The sequence below is a fragment of the Berghia stephanieae genome, chromosome 2 (genome assembly GCF_034508935.2).
Source record: "Berghia stephanieae isolate SIO BIC M18660-M18661 chromosome 2, UCSD_Bste_1.3, whole genome shotgun sequence".
NCBI lineage: Eukaryota > Metazoa > Mollusca > Gastropoda > Nudibranchia > Aeolidiidae > Berghia > Berghia stephanieae.
This window is the reverse complement of record NC_088361.1, coordinates 97,496,777-97,517,348: the sequence shown is the minus strand read 5'-3', so window position 1 is coordinate 97,517,348 and position 20,572 is coordinate 97,496,777. Positions and strand designations below refer to the sequence as shown.

General features: G+C 37.5%; 1 protein-coding gene, 1 non-coding gene and 1 pseudogene across 2 annotated transcripts; 2 read left to right on the top strand and 1 right to left on the bottom strand.

Annotated features, from left to right (window-relative positions):
* Positions 1-1,336: 1,336 nt before the first annotated feature.
* LOC144965974 (ATP synthase F(0) complex subunit e, mitochondrial-like) lies at positions 1,337-13,452 on the bottom strand. Its single transcript, XM_078901891.1, has 4 exons — positions 13,360-13,452; positions 3,897-3,951; positions 2,520-2,621; positions 1,337-1,585 (listed from the first exon to the last, which is right to left on the bottom strand). The coding sequence occupies exons 1-4, from the start codon at positions 13,402-13,404 to the stop codon at positions 1,539-1,541; spliced, it is 249 nt and encodes an 82-aa protein (XP_078758017.1). The 5' UTR covers positions 13,405-13,452; the 3' UTR covers positions 1,337-1,538.
* Positions 13,453-13,682: 230 nt separating this feature from the next.
* On the top strand, positions 13,683-13,754 carry Trnam-cau (transfer RNA methionine (anticodon CAU)). The gene has a single exon. It is a non-coding gene; the product is annotated as a tRNA-Met (tRNA).
* A 5,209-nt stretch (positions 13,755-18,963) lies between these two features.
* LOC144966798 (U1 spliceosomal RNA) lies at positions 18,964-19,143 on the top strand (annotated as a pseudogene).
* Positions 19,144-20,572: the final 1,429 nt, after the last annotated feature.

Here is a 20,572-nt window from a genome sequence, read left to right as displayed (position 1 = left end):
GAAAAGTGCCAGAAGACAATAGAGAATAAAAAATTTTCGCGGTGGTGATGGGGTTTGAACCTGCGACCTTATTGGTACGACAACTCCGCCTGGCCGGTGAAAGCGAGACTCTCCCGTATGAGCTATCCACGAATCAAAAAAACTTTGTATCAAACTCAGGTCATTCATTACCAGAGCTCTCTCTCACCAACTCCTGGAGACCGTGGGTCCAACACACAACCATCGCGAAGTTACCTGGCCAGCAGTTAAGCTTAATAGCCAATAATCTCAACACAAACATATTCACCCCATATACCGGAGCATACTCAATGTCTCATTTGTTTCTATGTTATATGTTTGTGTTGAGAATATTGGCTATTAAGCTTAACTGCTGGCCAGGTAACTTCGCGATGGTTGTGTGTTGGACCCACGGTCTCCAAGAGTCGGTGAGAGAGAGCTCTAGTAATGAATGACCTGAGTTTAATACAATTTTTTTTTGGACTCGTGGATAGCTCATACGGTAGAGTCAAGCTCTCACCGGCCAGGCGTACCAATAAGGTCGCAGGTTCAAACCCCATCACCGCCGCGAAAATTTTTTATTCTCTATTGTCCTGGCACTTTTCTATTCACTTCATCTCTTGTTGTTTCTATTGTCATTGATTTACACTGGTCGTAAAACAAAAATCTGATGGGGAAAAGTTGAAGATTGTCGACAGAGAGCGTGCAGTTATGAAAACTTAACTCACTCAACCCCAACACCGACCATATCCGTAGTTTACCCAGGTTACTTTCACCCTTTGCCTATTTATTACATTTTTCTGAGACAAATTATTGGCGTAGTATCAAAGTTAATGTTTTTCGTTTATACATGTTAGTGGTAGTTGAATAAAACTATCTATGTATATACTCATTATTTCCAATTTTAAAAAGTAGCAAAAATCTCTGGGATTGAGTGAGTTAAGACAAAAATGTAATGTGTAGTAACACATAATTAGCCTTTGTAAAAACGTTATGACACTATTGCACGTGCCCGATAAATCATAATGTGTGAAAGCGCGTTTCCATTGCCATTTATTTACACTGGTTGTAAAAATATTGGTTGGGAAAGGTAGAAGAGTCTAAGCAGAGCATGCAGTTATCCGAACCTTGTGAGCAGTTATGGAGATATTATAGTAATATAGAAAAAAATTCCGCCACCTAGGAATAGCATGCCATAATGCAATCTGTGCAGAAAAGCGATGACTACTGTTTTTCTTTCCAAGATATTACATAGAGAAGCAACAGAATTTACCAGTAAATAGATAAATAAATAAATTACGATAAGAAAACTTTCAGGGTAAAAAAGAAGTTGGACAACTTTTTTTCTTAAATATTATAATAATGAATTTATTACTCATACAAGAAACATTGACAGTGAATCACAGTTGAAACCTGACACATCATTGTTTTTAATCAGACACAAAATCTGGCACTCATGCAGTCACCAAAAGTATCATTACTCTCATCAACGCATATTCAATCATAACTTTACAAAAACAAACTATATAAGCAATTCCTGTCTACTTGGCTAACACACCGGCTTCCTTTCCTAAGCTTTCCATTTCCGCTGGAAAATAAAAGCAAAATAAAAGAAATTAATTTAATAGGTTGGAGCAAGGTAGAGATGGTAGAGGAAAAGATTGTAAAATCGGAGTAACAGGCTTGTTCCTTTTACTGAACTTCCTACTTGAAAATTTGTAATTTTTAGGAAATAAAAATTGTAGTCACTATAGTTAACTTTAAAAATCAACAATTTACTCTTACAAGGATTAAATACTGTACTTCAAAATCCTTTATAAATTCTGTCATTCACTATCTTCTTCAATAAGTTTTAATGATGCGAAGATGCTCATGAAGTTCTGAAATTGGAGCCAAAATTTCGTAACTCTACGAATTTTTGTAATAGTATTCTGGTCAGCTTTGTGGCAATTCGTGCTGCTCTGCCATGTAGCAGCTCCAGCCTTGCCACCCAACTCAATCACCATCCAAACCGATGCTCAATGAACATTTACAAATATAAATATCTTTTTCTGAAATCATACAAATGTCTTCATTGAAAAGTTATGAACATGGCAAATACTTTTTGATATAGAATTTTTTTTTTTTAATGGTAATGTTTCATAATTTAATGTTGCATGTTAGAAAATAAAACCAAAGGCCCCTGACACCTCAATATACCAAAAATAAGTCTTGCACATCAAAAATTTCTACCTTATTGTCCCTTTCCCTTTATCTTAAAAATTATGTCTAGTTGCCATTTAGAGATGAAATCTTGTCCGCAGTTTGAAGCAATATCTCCTTTATTAAAGTTTTGTATTGAAAAACTTCTGAATAAAATTGGGTGCTTTTCTTTTCTTTGTTTTTTTTTTTCCCCCCAACTATTATTATTATTGTCAAGCATATACCGTCTGCTATATTTGCATTCATAACTTTTTTTTTTCAATTATCCACTCTTTTATCAAGCGACTTGATCTAAAAGTTTAGAAAAAGCTTGTACCCACCTTTATTTAATGCCTCTTTTTCTGCAGCTTTCCTTGCAGCATGTTTGGCTTTGATCTCATTTTCATGCTTCTGGATCTCTATTTCAGCATTAGCAAGGTAGTCTGAAAGAAGGTAACAATGTTTGTAAAACTGGTAGAGCGGTATTTCTGTAACAACTTTATGAACAGATTAATACAATATAGAGCCAATAAGAAGAAAAAAAATCTCTTGAATGGATGGCAAATACATAAATAAGGATGATATATTGATTTTTGTCAAAGCACCCAATCCTGATTTTTTCCCCCTTCAATATCTTTGTTTTTAAATTTCTGAAGAAGTAAACAGTTATAGCAGGATTTCTGTCACCTCAGTAACAGTAACAGACATTATGAAAGAGGAAGAATTAAGTCCTAGCACGAAAGTCAATGACAGAGAGAAGGGGGGGGGGGGGGGGGAGTCGGGTTGCATTAGGCTTGTGCAGACACTGCCTGAATGTAAATTACCTATTGCACTATCCACTCACAACAAGATAATCATTGGCTGTGATTGTGTCACAATTCGACAAATAACAGTGATGTCATCAGATATTATGTGATAGTGATTCTCAAAGCTTTGATTTTTATTTTAATTCAGTTCCCAAAAATCAAGACTTTTCTCTCAACTTCTATTCAGCAGCAATAATGTTCATATTTTTCAGGTCTATAGAATTTCAAAATTATTGAATGTGAGTGTGAGAAGTTAGTCAAATCTGACAGCCCACATACAGAGAGGATGGAGAGAAGAGTTTTACGAAATGTTCTTTTAAAGACTGTAATAGTAAAGCATATCATCAGTTTTGTAGAAATTTAAAAAGCATGGATTTTGCTTTTATTTCAGTACTCAAACATAAATTCATCTTATTTTGGGTGATTATCTTATGAATCACCATTTCTTTTAAAATTTCCTGCATTGTGCGATATATTAATATTATGTAATACCGTGGAGCTCGGTTACGTGAAACCCATTCAAAAGTATAAACTCAATTATGAAAATGTTCAGATTTGGTCAAGATTTTGGGAAATGTTGACAAATTTTGGAGTTTAAATTGGCAAATGTCTGTAGGAACAGTCCTCCCTCGCACTGCTCTTGGCTTTGGATGTATTGTGTGCGTGTATGTATGTGTGTTGAAAGATGCTTATGTTAAGCTATGAAATTATATCAATCCCAACATTTTAAAAAATAGTGGAATTGTAGTTTGGAGAGTCATGGGTACAGGAACTGCAACTCCCTAGTTTACAAAGGTTGATATTGTAAGGTTCGAATTAATGATCTTATCAATCTGCTTCATGTTTAGAGGGTTTCAGGGGCTCCAAGTGAAAAACAACTATAATTCCTTTCAATTTCAATTAAGAACTTACTGTATCTCTTGTATCCATAGAACACACCCAGGGACAGGGCTGTCCATCTTGCAAACTACAAAAACAGGAAAGAGAAAAATTGAGGATACCCGGCATGTTCTTCATTCATAATTTTTCAACACTTCATACACCTATGCCCAGGCACATGCATTGTCACAAGTACAAGAACAACAACAAAAATTGGGAAAACAAAAAAAAAAAACGTTTTTTTTTGATGCACTCATGTGTCTTTATTTACAGGCTTTATACAGCTGTAAGCCAACACAAAGATGCCACAAAAGGTGGGGTTTTTCTGCACCTCAGTTGGAGGAGGAAACGCTTGTTTTAGATTACAGATTAATATGCTGCATAGTGATTGCTGGTCGTGTAGGTTTATAGTTTATCACAGTCACAAAGGCAGTTTCGCAGCAGCAATGTGAGCCAAATTGTGACCCACCTCGCCCATAAGAAATTTGTGACTTAAAATTGCCAAACGCATTTAGGGGGTTCAATAAAAGATTTATGACTTTGTTATGAAGAGGAATATTGCAGATATTTTGGTATTATTTTTTTCGTCTTACAATTTTCTTCTAATGGTCCCAAATAACGAAAAGTCCATCTCCATCTAAAATTTCAGGCATTATATGAAGTTAAAATTTGGCAATGCTGCCTGATGAGATAGATAATCATATCAATTACTAAAATATCAGTTCATGATCGAAAGTTCAACTATAATTGTTAAATTAATTACACTACATAATTGTGCGCATTGTTTCATATTAAAATTAAAATAATTGTTCATTCATTACTTATGCCTATTACTATTATCATAATTTTTATTTTGTATATTCTAGTTCTAGGTGACGTGAAAGGATTTCTCCATCTCATTCACGATAATGGCGCAGCGAACAGGGTTCGAATCTGTGCGGGAAAATCCCATTGGATTTCAAGTGAGTGTTCTCCATATATGTAGTAAAGGACATATATGGGTGGTTTAAAAATGCCATGTATCTCAGTCTAAAGGCGATTAGTCCGGGTATGTTCGTCCGGTAATTAAACAAAAACAAGAGCCAACACTTGACTAATTTCAATCAACAATCCATTATGAATCATAGTTAGAAGAGCCTTCAAGAAGGCAACCCCGTTTTTACACCCATTGTGACGTCACAAACTCACGGGAAGAAATAACACATAGCAGTGAATTGAACTTACAGTGACACTGACACCCAACAGCAACAGTACAGGTTACCCAACATGCATGAAAACAATTCAACAACTCAATAGCCAAACAAGAATAAATACGTTCCCACTAGGTACTTTGGTAAACGCCCATTTGGCCACCCAGCAGGGAGCCGATAAAAGGGCTAGTGGCTGTGACCCGATTTTTTGGACTTTTGAGTGATGGGTCTCAGAAAAAGTTCCATAGATTTTTTGTTTATGGATGGATTTTAATGATTGATGTCTTATTTTCTTCAGAAGAAATTACTCTATCGTTTGGTGTAGTTTATTTTAAAATCAATGACAATTTAGTATAACTTTTGATTATGGATAAAATAGGGTATATTTTAGCTTTGGATAATTAAAAGATTAGAACTTGGTAAATCAAAATTTCATGCTGGCTCGTTTATTTAACATCTTAACTTTTATATAAAATTAAATTCAGGGCAAAGTTGTATACCGCATCCATGAAATTCGTTCCACCAAAATCCTTACTCAAATATTAGCGGCCATTTTAGACCAATTTTGAAATCCAAATGGTGGTTACTACCGGAAATGCAACACTTTTCAGGTCACAAAGTCCGTCAGTAAATAACAAAGGCAAATAGAAGACCATTTTTCAGCCTTTAAATTAACATAACTTTTTTTCTGCTCATCCGATTTTCACAAATTTGGTATCATTAGAATGGTGTTGAAAAGCACTTTAAAATAATATAGGAGAGCCTCGCCTTTGGCCGACCAACCTCCGCTGCACGTCCAACTCGCCTTGAGCATGCATTCACGTAAAATATAAAGATTTTTTTTAAAAACCTACCTCTGTTTCAAAAACTAGCATCTTTCACCTTTCTAAGAAACATTTTGATTTTTCAGAACTTTAGTTCGTTAAAAAATACCGGCCAATCTGACCCGTTGAGTCGAATGAAAACGAAATTTTGTTGTTTACACGGTTCAAAGGAAATGCCGTAAATAAGCTTTCATGGACTTCCTGTGTTGTTTTTACAGTGTCACGTGACCGTTTTGAGAAATTTGACGTCTGCTACAAATAATTAGACCGGTAGGGGGTAGATATTTTCGTTGGAGCAGAGAAAAAGTGAGTATTATTTCTTGGACTTGTAGAGAGGCCTAGGGTCCACCAGCAGTCAAGTTGATTGAATAAAAGAAAAAAAGGCCTTTTTTATCCGCCGCCACCACCACCATGAGAGTGGAGGGTGAGGGGGGGGGGGGGGTGTTGCATGAAGACGAAAGGGAGACGTGGTGACCTTGGGTGACGTAGAGCATCTCAAGGATGCTGGCAGCAGTTGCAGGTGTTCTTAACCCCTTAAAGGCGAAGCTAATTTTTTGCTTTTAGATAATAGTTTGCTTTTATCTTTATTATTGTTAACGGGGAATACAGCGTTTCCACCAAGAGAGCAGTCAGACTATCGCAACTCGGACTTCAATAGTCTATAATCGTTTTGCCGTTACTTGTCTTTTGATGATAGAAGATTTGGTGTTAGGTCAAAGATCGAATTTCGCCGCTAAAAGGTTGCATTGCTACTGGATTTGTCTCCCCCCCCCCCCCCCCCCCCCCACCTTTTTTTTTTCTTCTTTTTTTTTTCACCTTAGTATTGTTGATTGCTATTTCCTTTTTTATGATTAGCAAGTGCCGTAGGAGTCTCACATGATGCAGGAGTACTGCAATTAACCCTTTGCCAGTGACACTGATTTTTTTTGTTTTCAAATAATAGTCTTCATTTATATTATTTTTTAACGCAGAAAAACAAAAACGTTTCCACCATAAGAGCAGTAAGAATATTGATAAAAAGCGCTTTGAGCACGTTGGGTGGATATTGCCCTATATAAAAGCTCATGTTTTTAAATTGTATTTTGTTTTTTGTCTTTTGATGAAAACGGTAAGATTTTATTTTTGGTCCAAGTAAGATTGATATTCGCCTTTAAAAGGTTAAGTTGTTTTTTTTTTTTTTTCAGGTTTTTGTTTTTTTTTTCAAATGCCTAGTGAGAGAGAAAAAACAAAACAATCATACATGTATCTGCAAACAGCAGAACGTTTTCATTTTACAATGAGATGGGAAGGGGAAGGGATAACATTATGACAAAAGAGAGAGAGAGAGAGAGAGAGAGAGAGAGAGAGAGAGAGGAGAGAGAGAGAGAGAGAGAGAGAGAGAGAGAGAGAGAGAGAGAGAGATGGGCGGGGGAATGGGGGGGGGGGGGGGGATAGTAAGGGGGAATGGGAAAAGATGAAAGAAACAATGGGTTGCCTGATGATGTAGATCAAAGGAATGTTACAGCGGTGTTCACGGAGCGTACTTCGTGAAACTTTAACATTTTACAGTGACAGTTTTTTTTCTGCAGATTGCTTATGCAGAATAAATCGTTTCCACCAAGAGAGCAGTAGTAAGAGTATATTTCGACTCGGGCTTCAATTAAACTATAAATCGCAAAGCTTGTCTTTTAATGATAACATTAAGACTAAGATCTGGAGTTTGGGGAGTGTAAGATGGAATCTCGCCAATAATGGTTAAAATTGTTTTGATTTTTAAAAATATAACACACACACACACACACACGAGCGCGCGCGGTCACGACAGCGGGGACCATCTATTGCATGTGTTGCAACGGTAAATCAGTTTACGTGTACGTAGATCCTGAGGCGAGATGCCCCGTTACCGTGGAGCAGAGAAAAAGTGAGTATTATTTCTTGGACTTGTAGAGAGGCCTAGGGTCCACCAGCAGTCAAGTTGATTGAATAAAAGAAAAAAAGGCCTTTTTTATCCGCCGCCACCACCACCATGAGAGTGGAGGGTGAGGGGGGAGGGGGGGGGGGGTGTTGCATGAAGACGAAAGGGAGACGTGGTGACCTTGGGTGACGTAGAGCATCTCAAGGATGCTGGCAGCAGTTGCAGGTGTTCTTAACCCCTTAACGGCGAAGCTAATTTTTTGCTTTTAGATAATAGTTTGCTTTTATCTTTATTATTGTTAACGGGGAATACAGCGTTTCCACCAAGAGAGCAGTCAGACTATCGCAACTCGGACTTCAATAGTCTATAATCGTTTTGCCGTTACTTGTCTTTTGATGATAGAAGATTTGGTGTTAGGTCAAAGATCGAATTTCGCCGCTAAAAGGTTGCATTGCTACTGGATTTGCTCCCCCCCCCCCCCCCCCCCCCCCCCACCTTTTTTTTTTCTTCTTTTTTTTTTCACCTTAGTAATGTTGATTGCTATTTCCTTTTTTATGATTAGCAAGTGCCGTAGGAGTCTCACAGGATGCAGGAGTACTGCAATTAACCCTTTGCCAGTGACACTGATTTTTTTTGTTTTCAAATAATAGTCTTCATTTATATTATTTTTTAACGCAGAAAAACAAAAACGTTTCCACCATAAGAGCAGTAAGAATATTGATAAAAAGCGCTTTGAGCACGTTGGGTGGATATTGCCCTATATAAAAGCTCATGTTTTTAAATTGTATTTTGTTTTTTGTCTTTTGATGAAAACGGTAAGATTTTATTTTTGGTCCAAGTAAGATTGATATTCGCCTTTAAAAGGTTAAGTTGTTTTGTTTTTTTTTCAGGTTTTTGTTTTTTTTTCAAATGCCTAGTGAGAGAGAAAAAACAAAACAATCATACATGTATCTGCAAACAGCAGAACGTTTTCATTTTACAATGAGATGGGAAGGGGAAGGGATAACATTATGACAAAAAAGAGAAGAGAGAGAGAGAGAGAGAGAGAGAGAGAGGAGAGAGAGAGAGAGAGAGAGAGAGAGAGGAGAGAGAGAGAGAGATGGGCGGGGGAATGGGGGGGGGGGGGGGGGGATAGTAAGGGGGAATGGGAAAAGATGAAAGAAACAATGGGTTGCCTGATGATGTAGATCAAAGGAATGTTACAGCGGTGTTCACGGAGCGTACTTCGTGAAACTTTAACATTTTACAGTGACAGTTTTTTTTCTGCAGATTGCTTATGCAGAATAAATCGTTTCCACCAAGAGAGCAGTAGTAAGAGTATATTTCGACTCGGGCTTCAATTAAACTATAAATCGCAAAGCTTGTCTTTTAATGATAACATTAAGACTAAGATCTGGAGTTTGGGGAGTGTAAGATGGAATCTCGCCAATAATGGTTAAAATTGTTTTGATTTTTAAAAATATAACACAACACACACACACACACGAGCGCGCGCGGTCACGACAGCGGGGACCATCTATTGCATGTGTTGCAACGGTAAATCAGTTTACGTGTACGTAGATCCTGAGGCGAGATGCCCCGTTACCGTGGAGCAGAGAAAAAGTGAGTATTATTTCTTGGACTTGTAGAGAGGCCTAGGGTCCACCAGCAGTCAAGTTGATTGAATAAAAGAAAAAAAGGCCTTTTTTATCCGCCGCCACCACCACCATGAGAGTGGAGGTGAGGGGGGGGGGGGGGGTGTTGCATGAAGACGAAAGGGAGACGTGGTGACCTTGGGTGACGTAGAGCATCTCAAGGATGCTGGCAGCAGTTGCAGGTGTTCTTAACCCCTTAACGGCGAAGCTAATTTTTTGCTTTTAGATAATAGTTTGCTTTTATCTTTATTATTGTTAACGGGGAATACAGCGTTTCCACCAAGAGAGCAGTCAGACTATCGCAACTCGGACTTCAATAGTCTATAATCGTTTTGCCGTTACTTGTCTTTTGATGATAGAAGATTTGGTGTTAGGTCAAAGATCGAATTTCGCCGCTAAAAGGTTGCATTGCTACTGGATTTGCTCCCCCCCCCCCCCCCCCCCCACCTTTTTTTTTTCTTTTTTTTTTTTCACCTTAGTATTGTTGATTGCTATTTCCTTTTTTATGATTAGCAAGTGCCGTAGGAGTCTCACAGGATGCAGGAGTACTGCAATTAATAACCCTTTGCCAGTGACACTGATTTTTTTGTTTTCAAATAATAGTCTTCATTTATATTATTTTTTAACGCAGAAAAACAAAAACGTTTCCACCATAAGAGCAGTAAGAATATTGATAAAAAGCGCTTTGAGCACGTTGGGTGGATATTGCCCTATATAAAAGCTCATGTTTTTAAATTGTATTTTGTTTTTTGTCTTTTGATGAAAACGGTAAGATTTTATTTTTGGTCCAAGTAAGATTGATATTCGCCTTATAAAAGGTTAAGTTGTTTTGTTTTTTTTTTCAGGTTTTTGTTTTTTTTTTCAAATGCCTAGTGAGAGAGAAAAAACAAAACAATCATACATGTATCTGCAAACAGCAGAACGTTTTCATTTTACAATGAGATGGGAAGGGAAGGGATAACATTATGACAAAAGAAAGAGAGAGAGAGAGAGAGAGGAGAGAAGAGAGAGAGAGAGAGAGAGAGAGAGAGAGAGAGAGAGAGAGAGAGAGAGAGAGATGGGCGGGGAATGGGGGGGGGGGGGGGGGGGGGGGGGAGTGGGGGGGAAGGGGGAATGGGAAAAGATGAAAGAAACAATGGGTTGCCTGATGATGGAGATCAAAGGAATGTACAGCGGTGTTCACGGAGCGTACTTCGTGAAACTTTAACATTTTACAGTGACAGTTTTTTTTCTGCAGATTGCTTATGCAGAATAAATCGTTTCCACCAAGAGAGCAGTAGTAAGAGTATATTTCGACTCGGGCTTCAATTAAACTATAAATCGCAAAGCTTGTCTTTTAATGATAACATTAAGACTAAGATCTGGAGTTTGGGAGTGTAAGATGGAATCTCGCCAATAATGGTTAAAATTGTTTTGATTTTTAAAAATATAACACACACACACACACACACGAGCGCGCGCGGTCACGACAGCGGGACCATCTATTGCATGTGTTGCAACGGTAAATCAGTTTACGTGTACGTAGATCCTGAGGCGAGATGCCCCGTTACCGTGTACGCACCCCCCCCCCCCCCCCCCAAAAAAAAAAAAAAAAAGAAAGAGACACACACACATACACACACACACACACGCACGCAGTCTCGCATCCGCTACGAACTAATTTTGCGCACCAATTTTTACTGCACTAATGCACCAAATTGCATTTGGTTTGGCCACTTGGCCTCCTGTAACCAACTTTTTGGCTTCCTCTGACTTTCCCCGTTATATCGTTTTACTCTGGTACCGGTAAAACTTATTTTATTTGGCAATCTAAATATCTAAATGCAACACGTGCTAACGCCACAGATTGCATTTGCTAATGCTTCTATATATACGAATTTTCCTTATCCTATCTAAATTGTTTAACAAATCTAAAGAGTTTTCGCGAGGCTAAGGTGGGTTTGGTGGTATTTGGGCTCCTGCCGAGGAATCTGGCCTCTTGCTATAGCTAGTTTGGTCTCTTACTCAAAAATGATCTGGCAACCCTGCCTGGCTAGGCGGAACCTTGGTAACAGAAACGGGACCCACACGATTTCGCGAGGAATTAATCATGAAAACAATTAGGATATAATTTCAACACAACTTTTGAAATTCATCAAGGATTGTCCATTACCGAATGTTTTTTGATAGAAAACAAATGCATCTTCAAATCTAAACTGTTTTTGACGGTAAGCGGTAAGTTTTTATTTATTTTTCTGTCCAAACGAATGATTTGTCCTGGTTATAGAAGCTAAGTATTGGTAACACCGGCTCAGCTCTCTAGGTTTCATTGAGTAGGCACTTGCAAGAATTTTTCAAAATAGTGATATCGGTATTAATTTAGCGTAGAAAAATAAAGGGGAGTGAAACATTTACTAAAGTGAAAAAATTATCGCTCTATCTCAACTAGTTCAAAAGTTATGACCTTTTATGTGGTGAAAAATCTCTATAGAAGCTTATAGGAAAATATGTGACCAAAACACAGCAACCTAATGGATAATCAAGTATAATTCAGAAACGGCTTCAGATACAACTTTGAATTTTTTACATGTGGTAATTCAACATCTCTGTAATACATTGCAAACAGAAAAATAATTATTTATTGAGAGAGAAAAGTATAGTTTAGAGCTGAATCAGCTGAAATCAAGGAAAAATAGATCACGACATGCAAATGAATGACCTATTGGAATTTTGGAAAAGTCGACAATTAAATATTTATTCACATGTAGATAGACCAAATACACCACTGAATCGGCGTCATTTAGTTATTCACTTTGAACTTTTCAAAATTAAAATAGACCTCATAAAAGCAGAGATATGGACTGATAAATGTTTGAGGTGGTGTATTAGTGTTTAAAATGATCGAAAATAGGTGATTTTAAAAACTTCCGCTCCCCCGTTCCCCTAAATTGGACAGACGTCCGTCAAAGGATGAAAAACGTCAAAATCAACAGTGAAAAATCAATCGGAAAAAAAAAGAAGAGAATTGTAAATTATAAAATGAATGCATGGACATGAAAACGCCAATTAATTAAATAATTTAAAACAAAAATAACTTCCATAAATGGAATATATTGTAAGATATAAAGTTTTGATGTGGATTGACGAAGTTATCTCTCAAACGCAGCAGACGACAGGAAGTGAATCAGTATAAGAAAATGGCAGCTTCTGTAAACAATCGAGGCCAATTACTGTTTTTTGGGGAGCTCTAACTTTTGAGTGCAAACATATTTTGCTCTGAAATTTTTAGAGAAGCTACTTTAATATGTATCTCAGAAGGACTTGATTTTATTAAGAAGGACCATCTCTGGTTTAAAAGTTATAAGCGTTTAAACACATATACTCTCTTTACACAAAGATTTCTCAAAATCATGATATAAAAATATAATAATATTAGCATCATTGTATGTAGAATTTTATGCCCTTTCCAATGATATATAATACATGCCATTTCATTCCACTGAGAAAGAAGAATGAACATTTTAAAATCACTCCTAAATTTTTTTCCCTCAAAAACGGAAACAGAAATCCTCGCCTGTTTTCAACTCGCGAGAGCTACTTCTTGCAAGTGCCTACATTGAGCTCAATCCAATTTGAATTTTTTACCAAAGTACCTATTCCCACATAGGTTTTATTTATCTTATATTTGTATGTCATATTTAAATGTCTTTTCTTTAAATTCTCGACAATTTCTTGTAAAGCGCATAGAGCTTGGAGTAAGCGTTATTTAAGCTATTCATAATCATTGGTCTCCGGTTGGTTAGTTATTGATTGTAATTTGAAGTTGAAGTGGAGACTGCTGAATACTGAATGGTTAGTTGTTTGTCTATGCACCTCTACTCAGGAGAGCTGTATCTCGTAGGGGGACATCAAAACAGCTTGATAAATGTAACATCTTTTTAAAAAAAATTAAGTATAATATTTATTAATCTTTACCCTGATTAAAGGAGAAATCTGACGTGCGGCTCCGAGGGTAACCATTGTTGTTTCTTGTAGAGTGTTGAGGTCGGTGAGGACAAAAGTGAAACCGGAAATCATAAATGTGCTTAAAAAAAACAAAAATGTCGTAACAGACTGAGAACGAAAGTCATCATGAAAGTCATCGGATAAAATAGCAAGGGAAAATGTTAAATAACGGGGGGTAAGTTCGGTTTTACGCATTTCCCTATTATCAAATGAAATACATTTACAAAAAAAATAATTGAAAACAGTAATCTTTATATTGTATATATATAATTTATGTGTCACCTTTATCAGGCAGCAGAGTGGCGCAGTGGAAGCGTGCTGGGCCCATAACCCAGAGGTCCGTGGATCGAAACCACGCTCTGCTAATTTTTTTTATTTTTTATTTTTTTTTTTATTTATTTTATTTTTTTTTTCCTTCTAGAGTTATTGCGTATTTTATAGCCGACATATTGTAGTGATGTTGACGGTAATGGTGTTCTTTTTTATTATTATTAATATTCATAACGGTGATTTTACAACGTGCAACGTTCGAACCACTGGGTCACCCCTACAACACTCAACACAAAGCTCTATGGTGAGGCTGAGGACCTAAAGCGGACCACAGACTTCATAGCAGATATCGGACTGCAGCCATAGATGTCCATCAGAGGAACGAAGAAGAAGAATAACGGTGATTTAATTTAAATACTATCTTTTAAATAGAGACACACATGTTCGGACTAAAGGTCAGAGGTCTGGCCTATCTCAATTTATCAAAATAATATATGAAGTGTTGCTATTGGTTCTTGGTTGTATATTTTTACATTTTTGCAAATGCATTATATGTATAAATGTATACATTGTCACCATAGATTCTCAACTTTGTGTTTATACATTTCATGCATGCCACGTCTATTAACGAATTTCCATTTTTTGGATGAATAAAGTATATTATTATTATTATTATTATTATTATTATTATTATTATTATTATTATTATTATTATTATTATTATTATTATTATTATTATTATCATTATTTTATCATTATTATTATTATTATTATTATTAATATTATTATTATTATTATTATTATTATTATTATTATTATTATTATTATTATTATTATTATTATTATAGTAATGATAATAATAATAATAATCATAATCATAATCATAAACAGTGTAGCCTTCAGTTGTTGCTTTTGTTGGGGTGTTTGTTTTTGTTTGTGTTTTTGTTTTTGTTTGTTTTGTTTGTTTTTTCTTTCTTTTAAAATGCTTATAGAGAGACCAATATCCAATAATTAACCACTAAAATTTGTTCAATTATCGTCTTTTGTATTTTCTTTGCAGTTGTTCTTTTCTTTCAAGCTGAAAGCGATTTTTTTTTTTTTTTTTTTTTTGGTTATTTTGTATGACAATGGAAAAGTCCATTTTCAATCAACGAATAATATCCTAAATAATATAGTATCGCTAACCGTCATGCTAATCCGTCTTTCATTTCACGTCTTGACGGCTGTTATCTCCATTCCTCACGAAAGTCGGCTTTAGGCAAGGGAAATAACTCGATCATTTACATGTCAGATATAGACGTCTTATACGCTCTAGTCAATATAACAATAAATTCAACAAAATAAGCTAACAATATGCATTCACCCCATGCTAAATGTAAAGGTTGGTCAGACAACACAGCAAAGATTTTAATATCCAAGGTAATTTCAATGATAATTGATACTATACGACAATTTATGCAAATCAAATATACGTCACGGTTATAGTTCTCGATATATCCTCATAACAATTATGTTAAACTGGACAATCATACTTACCTGGCACGGGAGGCACCCTGACCAACTTCACTGCCAAACAACCTAGTTACAAACAACGAGGTGCGTCCATGTCTATTCTTACCCCCCCCCCCCCCCCCCACCCCCCCCCTTTCTCTCCCGCATTGATAATGATACACAACCCGATGAATCGATCATCCTTCTCCTAACTCTTCGGCCTCCGGATAATATAATCAGAACCATTCTGTATATAACTAATTCTACCTTTTCCTTTGTTTCTACCCCACCCCCCCCCCCCTCCCCTCTACACAGTACATCCAATCCTACCCCACATCTGATAGATAATACAGACAGCCCCCTTTCCATCACCCTGATACAAACGGAGACGGAAAAGAATACCAACATAAACGACAGAAGATCTCGCCAAGGAAAAATGCAGAGTACCACCTTTTTGTATTTTTATTATCGATTGCAAAACTATAGCTAGAGTAGAGAACACAGACCCTATTTCGGCTCTAAAAGATCATGTGGCAGATAAAACCATCTAATAATTAATGATACTAATACTAACATACAAACAACATCCCCCCCCCCCCCCACCTAAAAATTCCCACTTATACTAAACTCAACAAAATAACAATAACAAACCTCCAAGGAAAGGACGTGACACAAGTGTTTAGTAAGATATAATCCCCCTTTTTTTTTTTTGTTTTTTTGTTTGTTTTTTTTTTTTGTTTTTTTTCCGATGCGGCCCCGGCGAACTCGGCGCAACGGCCCACGGCAGAGACGGCGCGGGGCAATGTGTGTGCCGCGCAGCATGCCGGAGGGGTCTAGTCCCGCCCAACCCGCCTGAAGCGCGGCTGAAGCAATTGCGCTGCGGCGTCTAGACTGCCGTGGACCACATGTATGCAGATGAGATCAGTCGGGGCCGACTCGGAAAGAAGAATATTTACAATATTTATAATATTAAAACGTACACCTTGTACACCCACAGTCACAACTGCCCCCCCCCCCCTCACACGATTCTAACCTTATCGAAAAATTAACTTTATTCATAGAATAATAAAATAACCAATGCTGCATAGGGAAAGACCACGTGCACAGTAGTTGAAGCAGCGAATGACGCTCGGCTAGAGAGCGGGAAAGTGGGTGGCCACCCTTGGACTCCTAAGGGAGCAAGGGAATAGGTTACTAACAAATTAATCAAAAGTTTTCCTTTTAAAAGCATAACCACCTTCATCACCAGTTCCAATCTACTCCCATAATTTAGCAATAACCCAAGAACATCAACCGACCACAACAATTAATAAACCCACAAGACGACCGGCCCGTGTATTCAACATCCCAACAACAGTAGCAATTCAGAAACCCCCCCCCCCCCCCCCCCCCCCCCCCCCCCCCCCCCCCCCCCCCCCCCCCCCCCCACCCCCCACCCCCACTCAACCTAAAACCTACCTAAACTCATTTCCACAATAACCCCATATTACAGAAGTTCGAATATTCCGATCAGCTGATAGGCTGCAGCCTTTCAACTCCCACCAATCAAAACCCTCAGAATCCAACACCCACCCCCCCCCCTACTAAACCTCTGTCAGTCCAGACAATTTATCTAAACAACATTACAAACAGCCCTTAATCATCAATAAACCGATTGGTACAGGATCTCTGTCTTCCACCAATCACAACACATTTTATCTACTATCCACATCCAACCATGAACAGCTATTTAATTTTTAATTTAAATCATCTAAAAAAAAGTAACAAAATTTATTACAACCCACCAACCCAATATAACCTCTAACTGACCAACTGCCCAATTAACCCCCACCCTCCATGAACGCTTTAGGCAACATTAATATTTCAACCATTATTTCATTTAAAAAAAAAAAAAAAAAAAAAAAAAAAAAAAAAAAAAAAAAAAATTATTATCATAACGTACGATACAGAAGCAGTTAATGCCAAAGCCTTCCTACTGCTACTACTACTAAACACATAATAATTAACCTAACAAATACAATTTTTACTAATTAAGAGGGTCATTAGATAGGATGGCCTGGGTCTAAAAAAAAAAAAAAAAAATGACCACAGTACATCCAATCCTACCCCACATCTAGATAGATAATACAGACAGCCCCCTTCCCATCACCCTGATACAAACGGAGACGGAAAAGAATACCAACATAAACGACAGAAGATCTCGCCAAGGAAAAATGCAGAGTACCACCCTTTTTGTATTTTTATTTATCTGATTGCAAAACTATAGCTAGAGTAGAGAACACAGACCCTATTTCGGCTCTAAAAGATCATGTGGCAGATAAAACCATCTAATAATTAATGATACTAATACTAACATACAAAACAACATCCCCCCCCCACCTAAAAATTCCCACTTATACTAAACTCAACAAAATAACAATAACAAACCTCCAAGGAAAGGACGTGACACAAGTGTTTAGTAAGATATAATCCCCCCTTTTTTTTTTTTTTTTTTTTTTTTTTTTTTTTTTTTTTTTCGATGCGGCCCCGGCGAACTCGGCGCAACGGCCCACGGCAGAGACGGCGCGGGGCAATGTGTGTGCCGCGCAGCATGCCGGAGGGGTCTAGCCCCGCCCAACCCGCCTGAAGCGCGGCTGAAACAATTGCGCTGCGGCGTCTAGACTGCCGTGGACCACATGTATGCAGATGAGATCAGTCGGGGCCGACTCGGAAAGAAGAATATTTACAATATTTATAATATCAAAACGTACACCTTGTACACCCACAGTCACAACTGCCCCCCCCCCCCCCCCCCCCCCACGATTCTAACCTTATCGAAAATTAACTATATTCATAGAATAATAAAATAACCAATGCTGCATAGGGAAAGACCACGTGCACAGTAGTTGAAGCAGCGAATGACGCTCGGCTAGAGAGCGGGAAAGTGGGTGGCCACCCTTGGACTCCTAAGGGAGCAAGGGAATAGGTTACTAACAAATTAATCAAAAGTTTTCCTTTTAAAAGCATAACCACCTTCATCACCAGTTCCAATCTACTCCCACAATTTAGCAATAGCCCAAGAACATCAACCGACCACAACAATTAATAAACCCACAAGACGTTTGACCGTGTATTCACCATCCAACAACAGAAGCAATTCAGAAACCTCCCCCCCCCCCCCCCCCATCCAACCTAAAACCTAAACCTAAACTCATTTCCACAATAACCCCATATTACAGAAGTTCGAATATTCCGATCAGCTGATAGGCTGCAGCCTTTCAACTCCCACCAATCAAAACCCTCAGAATCCAACACCCCCCCCCCCCCCCTACTAAACGTCTGTCAGTCCCAGACAATTTATCTAAACAACATTACAAACAGCCCTGAATCATCAATAAACCGATTGGTACAGGATCTCTGTCATCCACCAATCGCAACACATTTTATCTACTATCCACATCCAACCATGAACAGCTATTTAATTGTTAATTTAAATCATCTAAAAAAAAAAAAAAAAAAAAAAAATAACAAAATTTATTACAACCCACCAACCCAATATAACCTCTAACTGACCAACTGCCCAATTAACCCCCCACCCTCCATGAACGCGTTAAGCAACATTAATATTTCAACCATTATTTCATTTATAAAAAAAAAAAAAAAAAAAATTTAAAAAAAAAACAAAAAAAAGAAAAAAAAAATAAATAAATAAATTATTATCGTAACGTACGATACAGAAGCAGTTAATGCCAAAGCCTTCCTACTGCTACTACTACTAAACACATAATAATTAACCTAACAAATACAATTTTTACTAATTAAGAGGGTCATTAGATAGTATGGCCTGGGTCTAAAAAAAAAAAAAAAAAAAAAAAAACGATCACGAAGGGGGTCCTCCCAGGGCGAGGCCTTTCCATTGCACTCCGGTTGGGCTGACCTCTGCGATCACCCCAAATGTGGGTGACTCGAGTGTAAAATTTTTCCCATGGGGGACTGCGTTCGCGCTATCCCCTTTAACAATTTAAAAAACAGAGAATGAGATAGTAAAGCTTGATAAGTGTTCTAAAAGCCCCATTGAGTTTAGATCCGATCGTGAAGCTTGTCAATCTCGCCATTTGAACCGAATTTTGATATTCTAATTTTCACCTTTAAAAATATGAAAAAAAAATAAAATATATATATATATATATATATATATATATATATATATATATATATATATATATATATATATATATATATATATATATATATATATCATAGAATTAAACGAATGAGAATACGTACGAAGCCTAAAAAGTATCCACCAATGAAAGCATTCAGCGCCATTTCGTTGTTGGCTGAGAATGTAGTAATTACCATTCATTCGGTATCTATGTCAACATAACGACACAAGAAAAACAACAAACAATATCAAAATCCACAATAAAATGTTTCAGAACTGTTGCGTATATTTATGACACAACGAAGATGTCAAAAAATGAAGTTAGAGAATGTGTGTAATCATGTATTATAATAACCTGTAATGTGTTTTCCAACCACCACATCATCTACTACTACAACCACCACCACAATATCATCACTAACACTACTACTACAACCACCAGCCCCACATCATTATCACTACCACTACTACTACACCACCACCAGCACATCATCATCACTACCACTACTACAATCACCACAACCACATCGTCATCACTACCACTACTACTGCAACCACCACCACCATATCATCATCATTACCACTACTACCACAACACCACCACCCACTACTACTACAACCACCACCACATCACTACCTCAACTACTACAACCACCACCACAATAGCATCACTACCACTACTACTACAACCACCACAACCACATCGTCATCACGACCACTACTACTACAACCACCACCATATCATTACCATTACCACTACTACTACAACCACCACTACCACCATATCATTACCATTACCACTACTACTACAACCACCACAACCACATCGTCATCACTACCACTACTACTGCAACCACCACTACCACCATATCATCACCATTACAACTACTACTACAACCACCACAACCACATCATCATCACTACCACTACTACTACAACCACCACCACATCATCATCACTATCACTACTACTACAACTACAACCACCACCACATTATCATCACTACCACTACTACTACTGCAACCACCACCACCATATCATCATCATTGAAATATTTTTTTTTTTTTAATTGAGCTTTATATAGTGCAATATCTACTAAATGTGCTCAAAGCGCTTTACAAGGGGTCCCTGGTCAACATTTAACATGTAGGACGGGACATGACGCCTGTGTCATACTACTAGACCACATAGCCGCATCATTACCACTACTACTACAAACACCACCACCACATCATCATCACGACCACTACTACTACAACCACCACCACCACCATATCA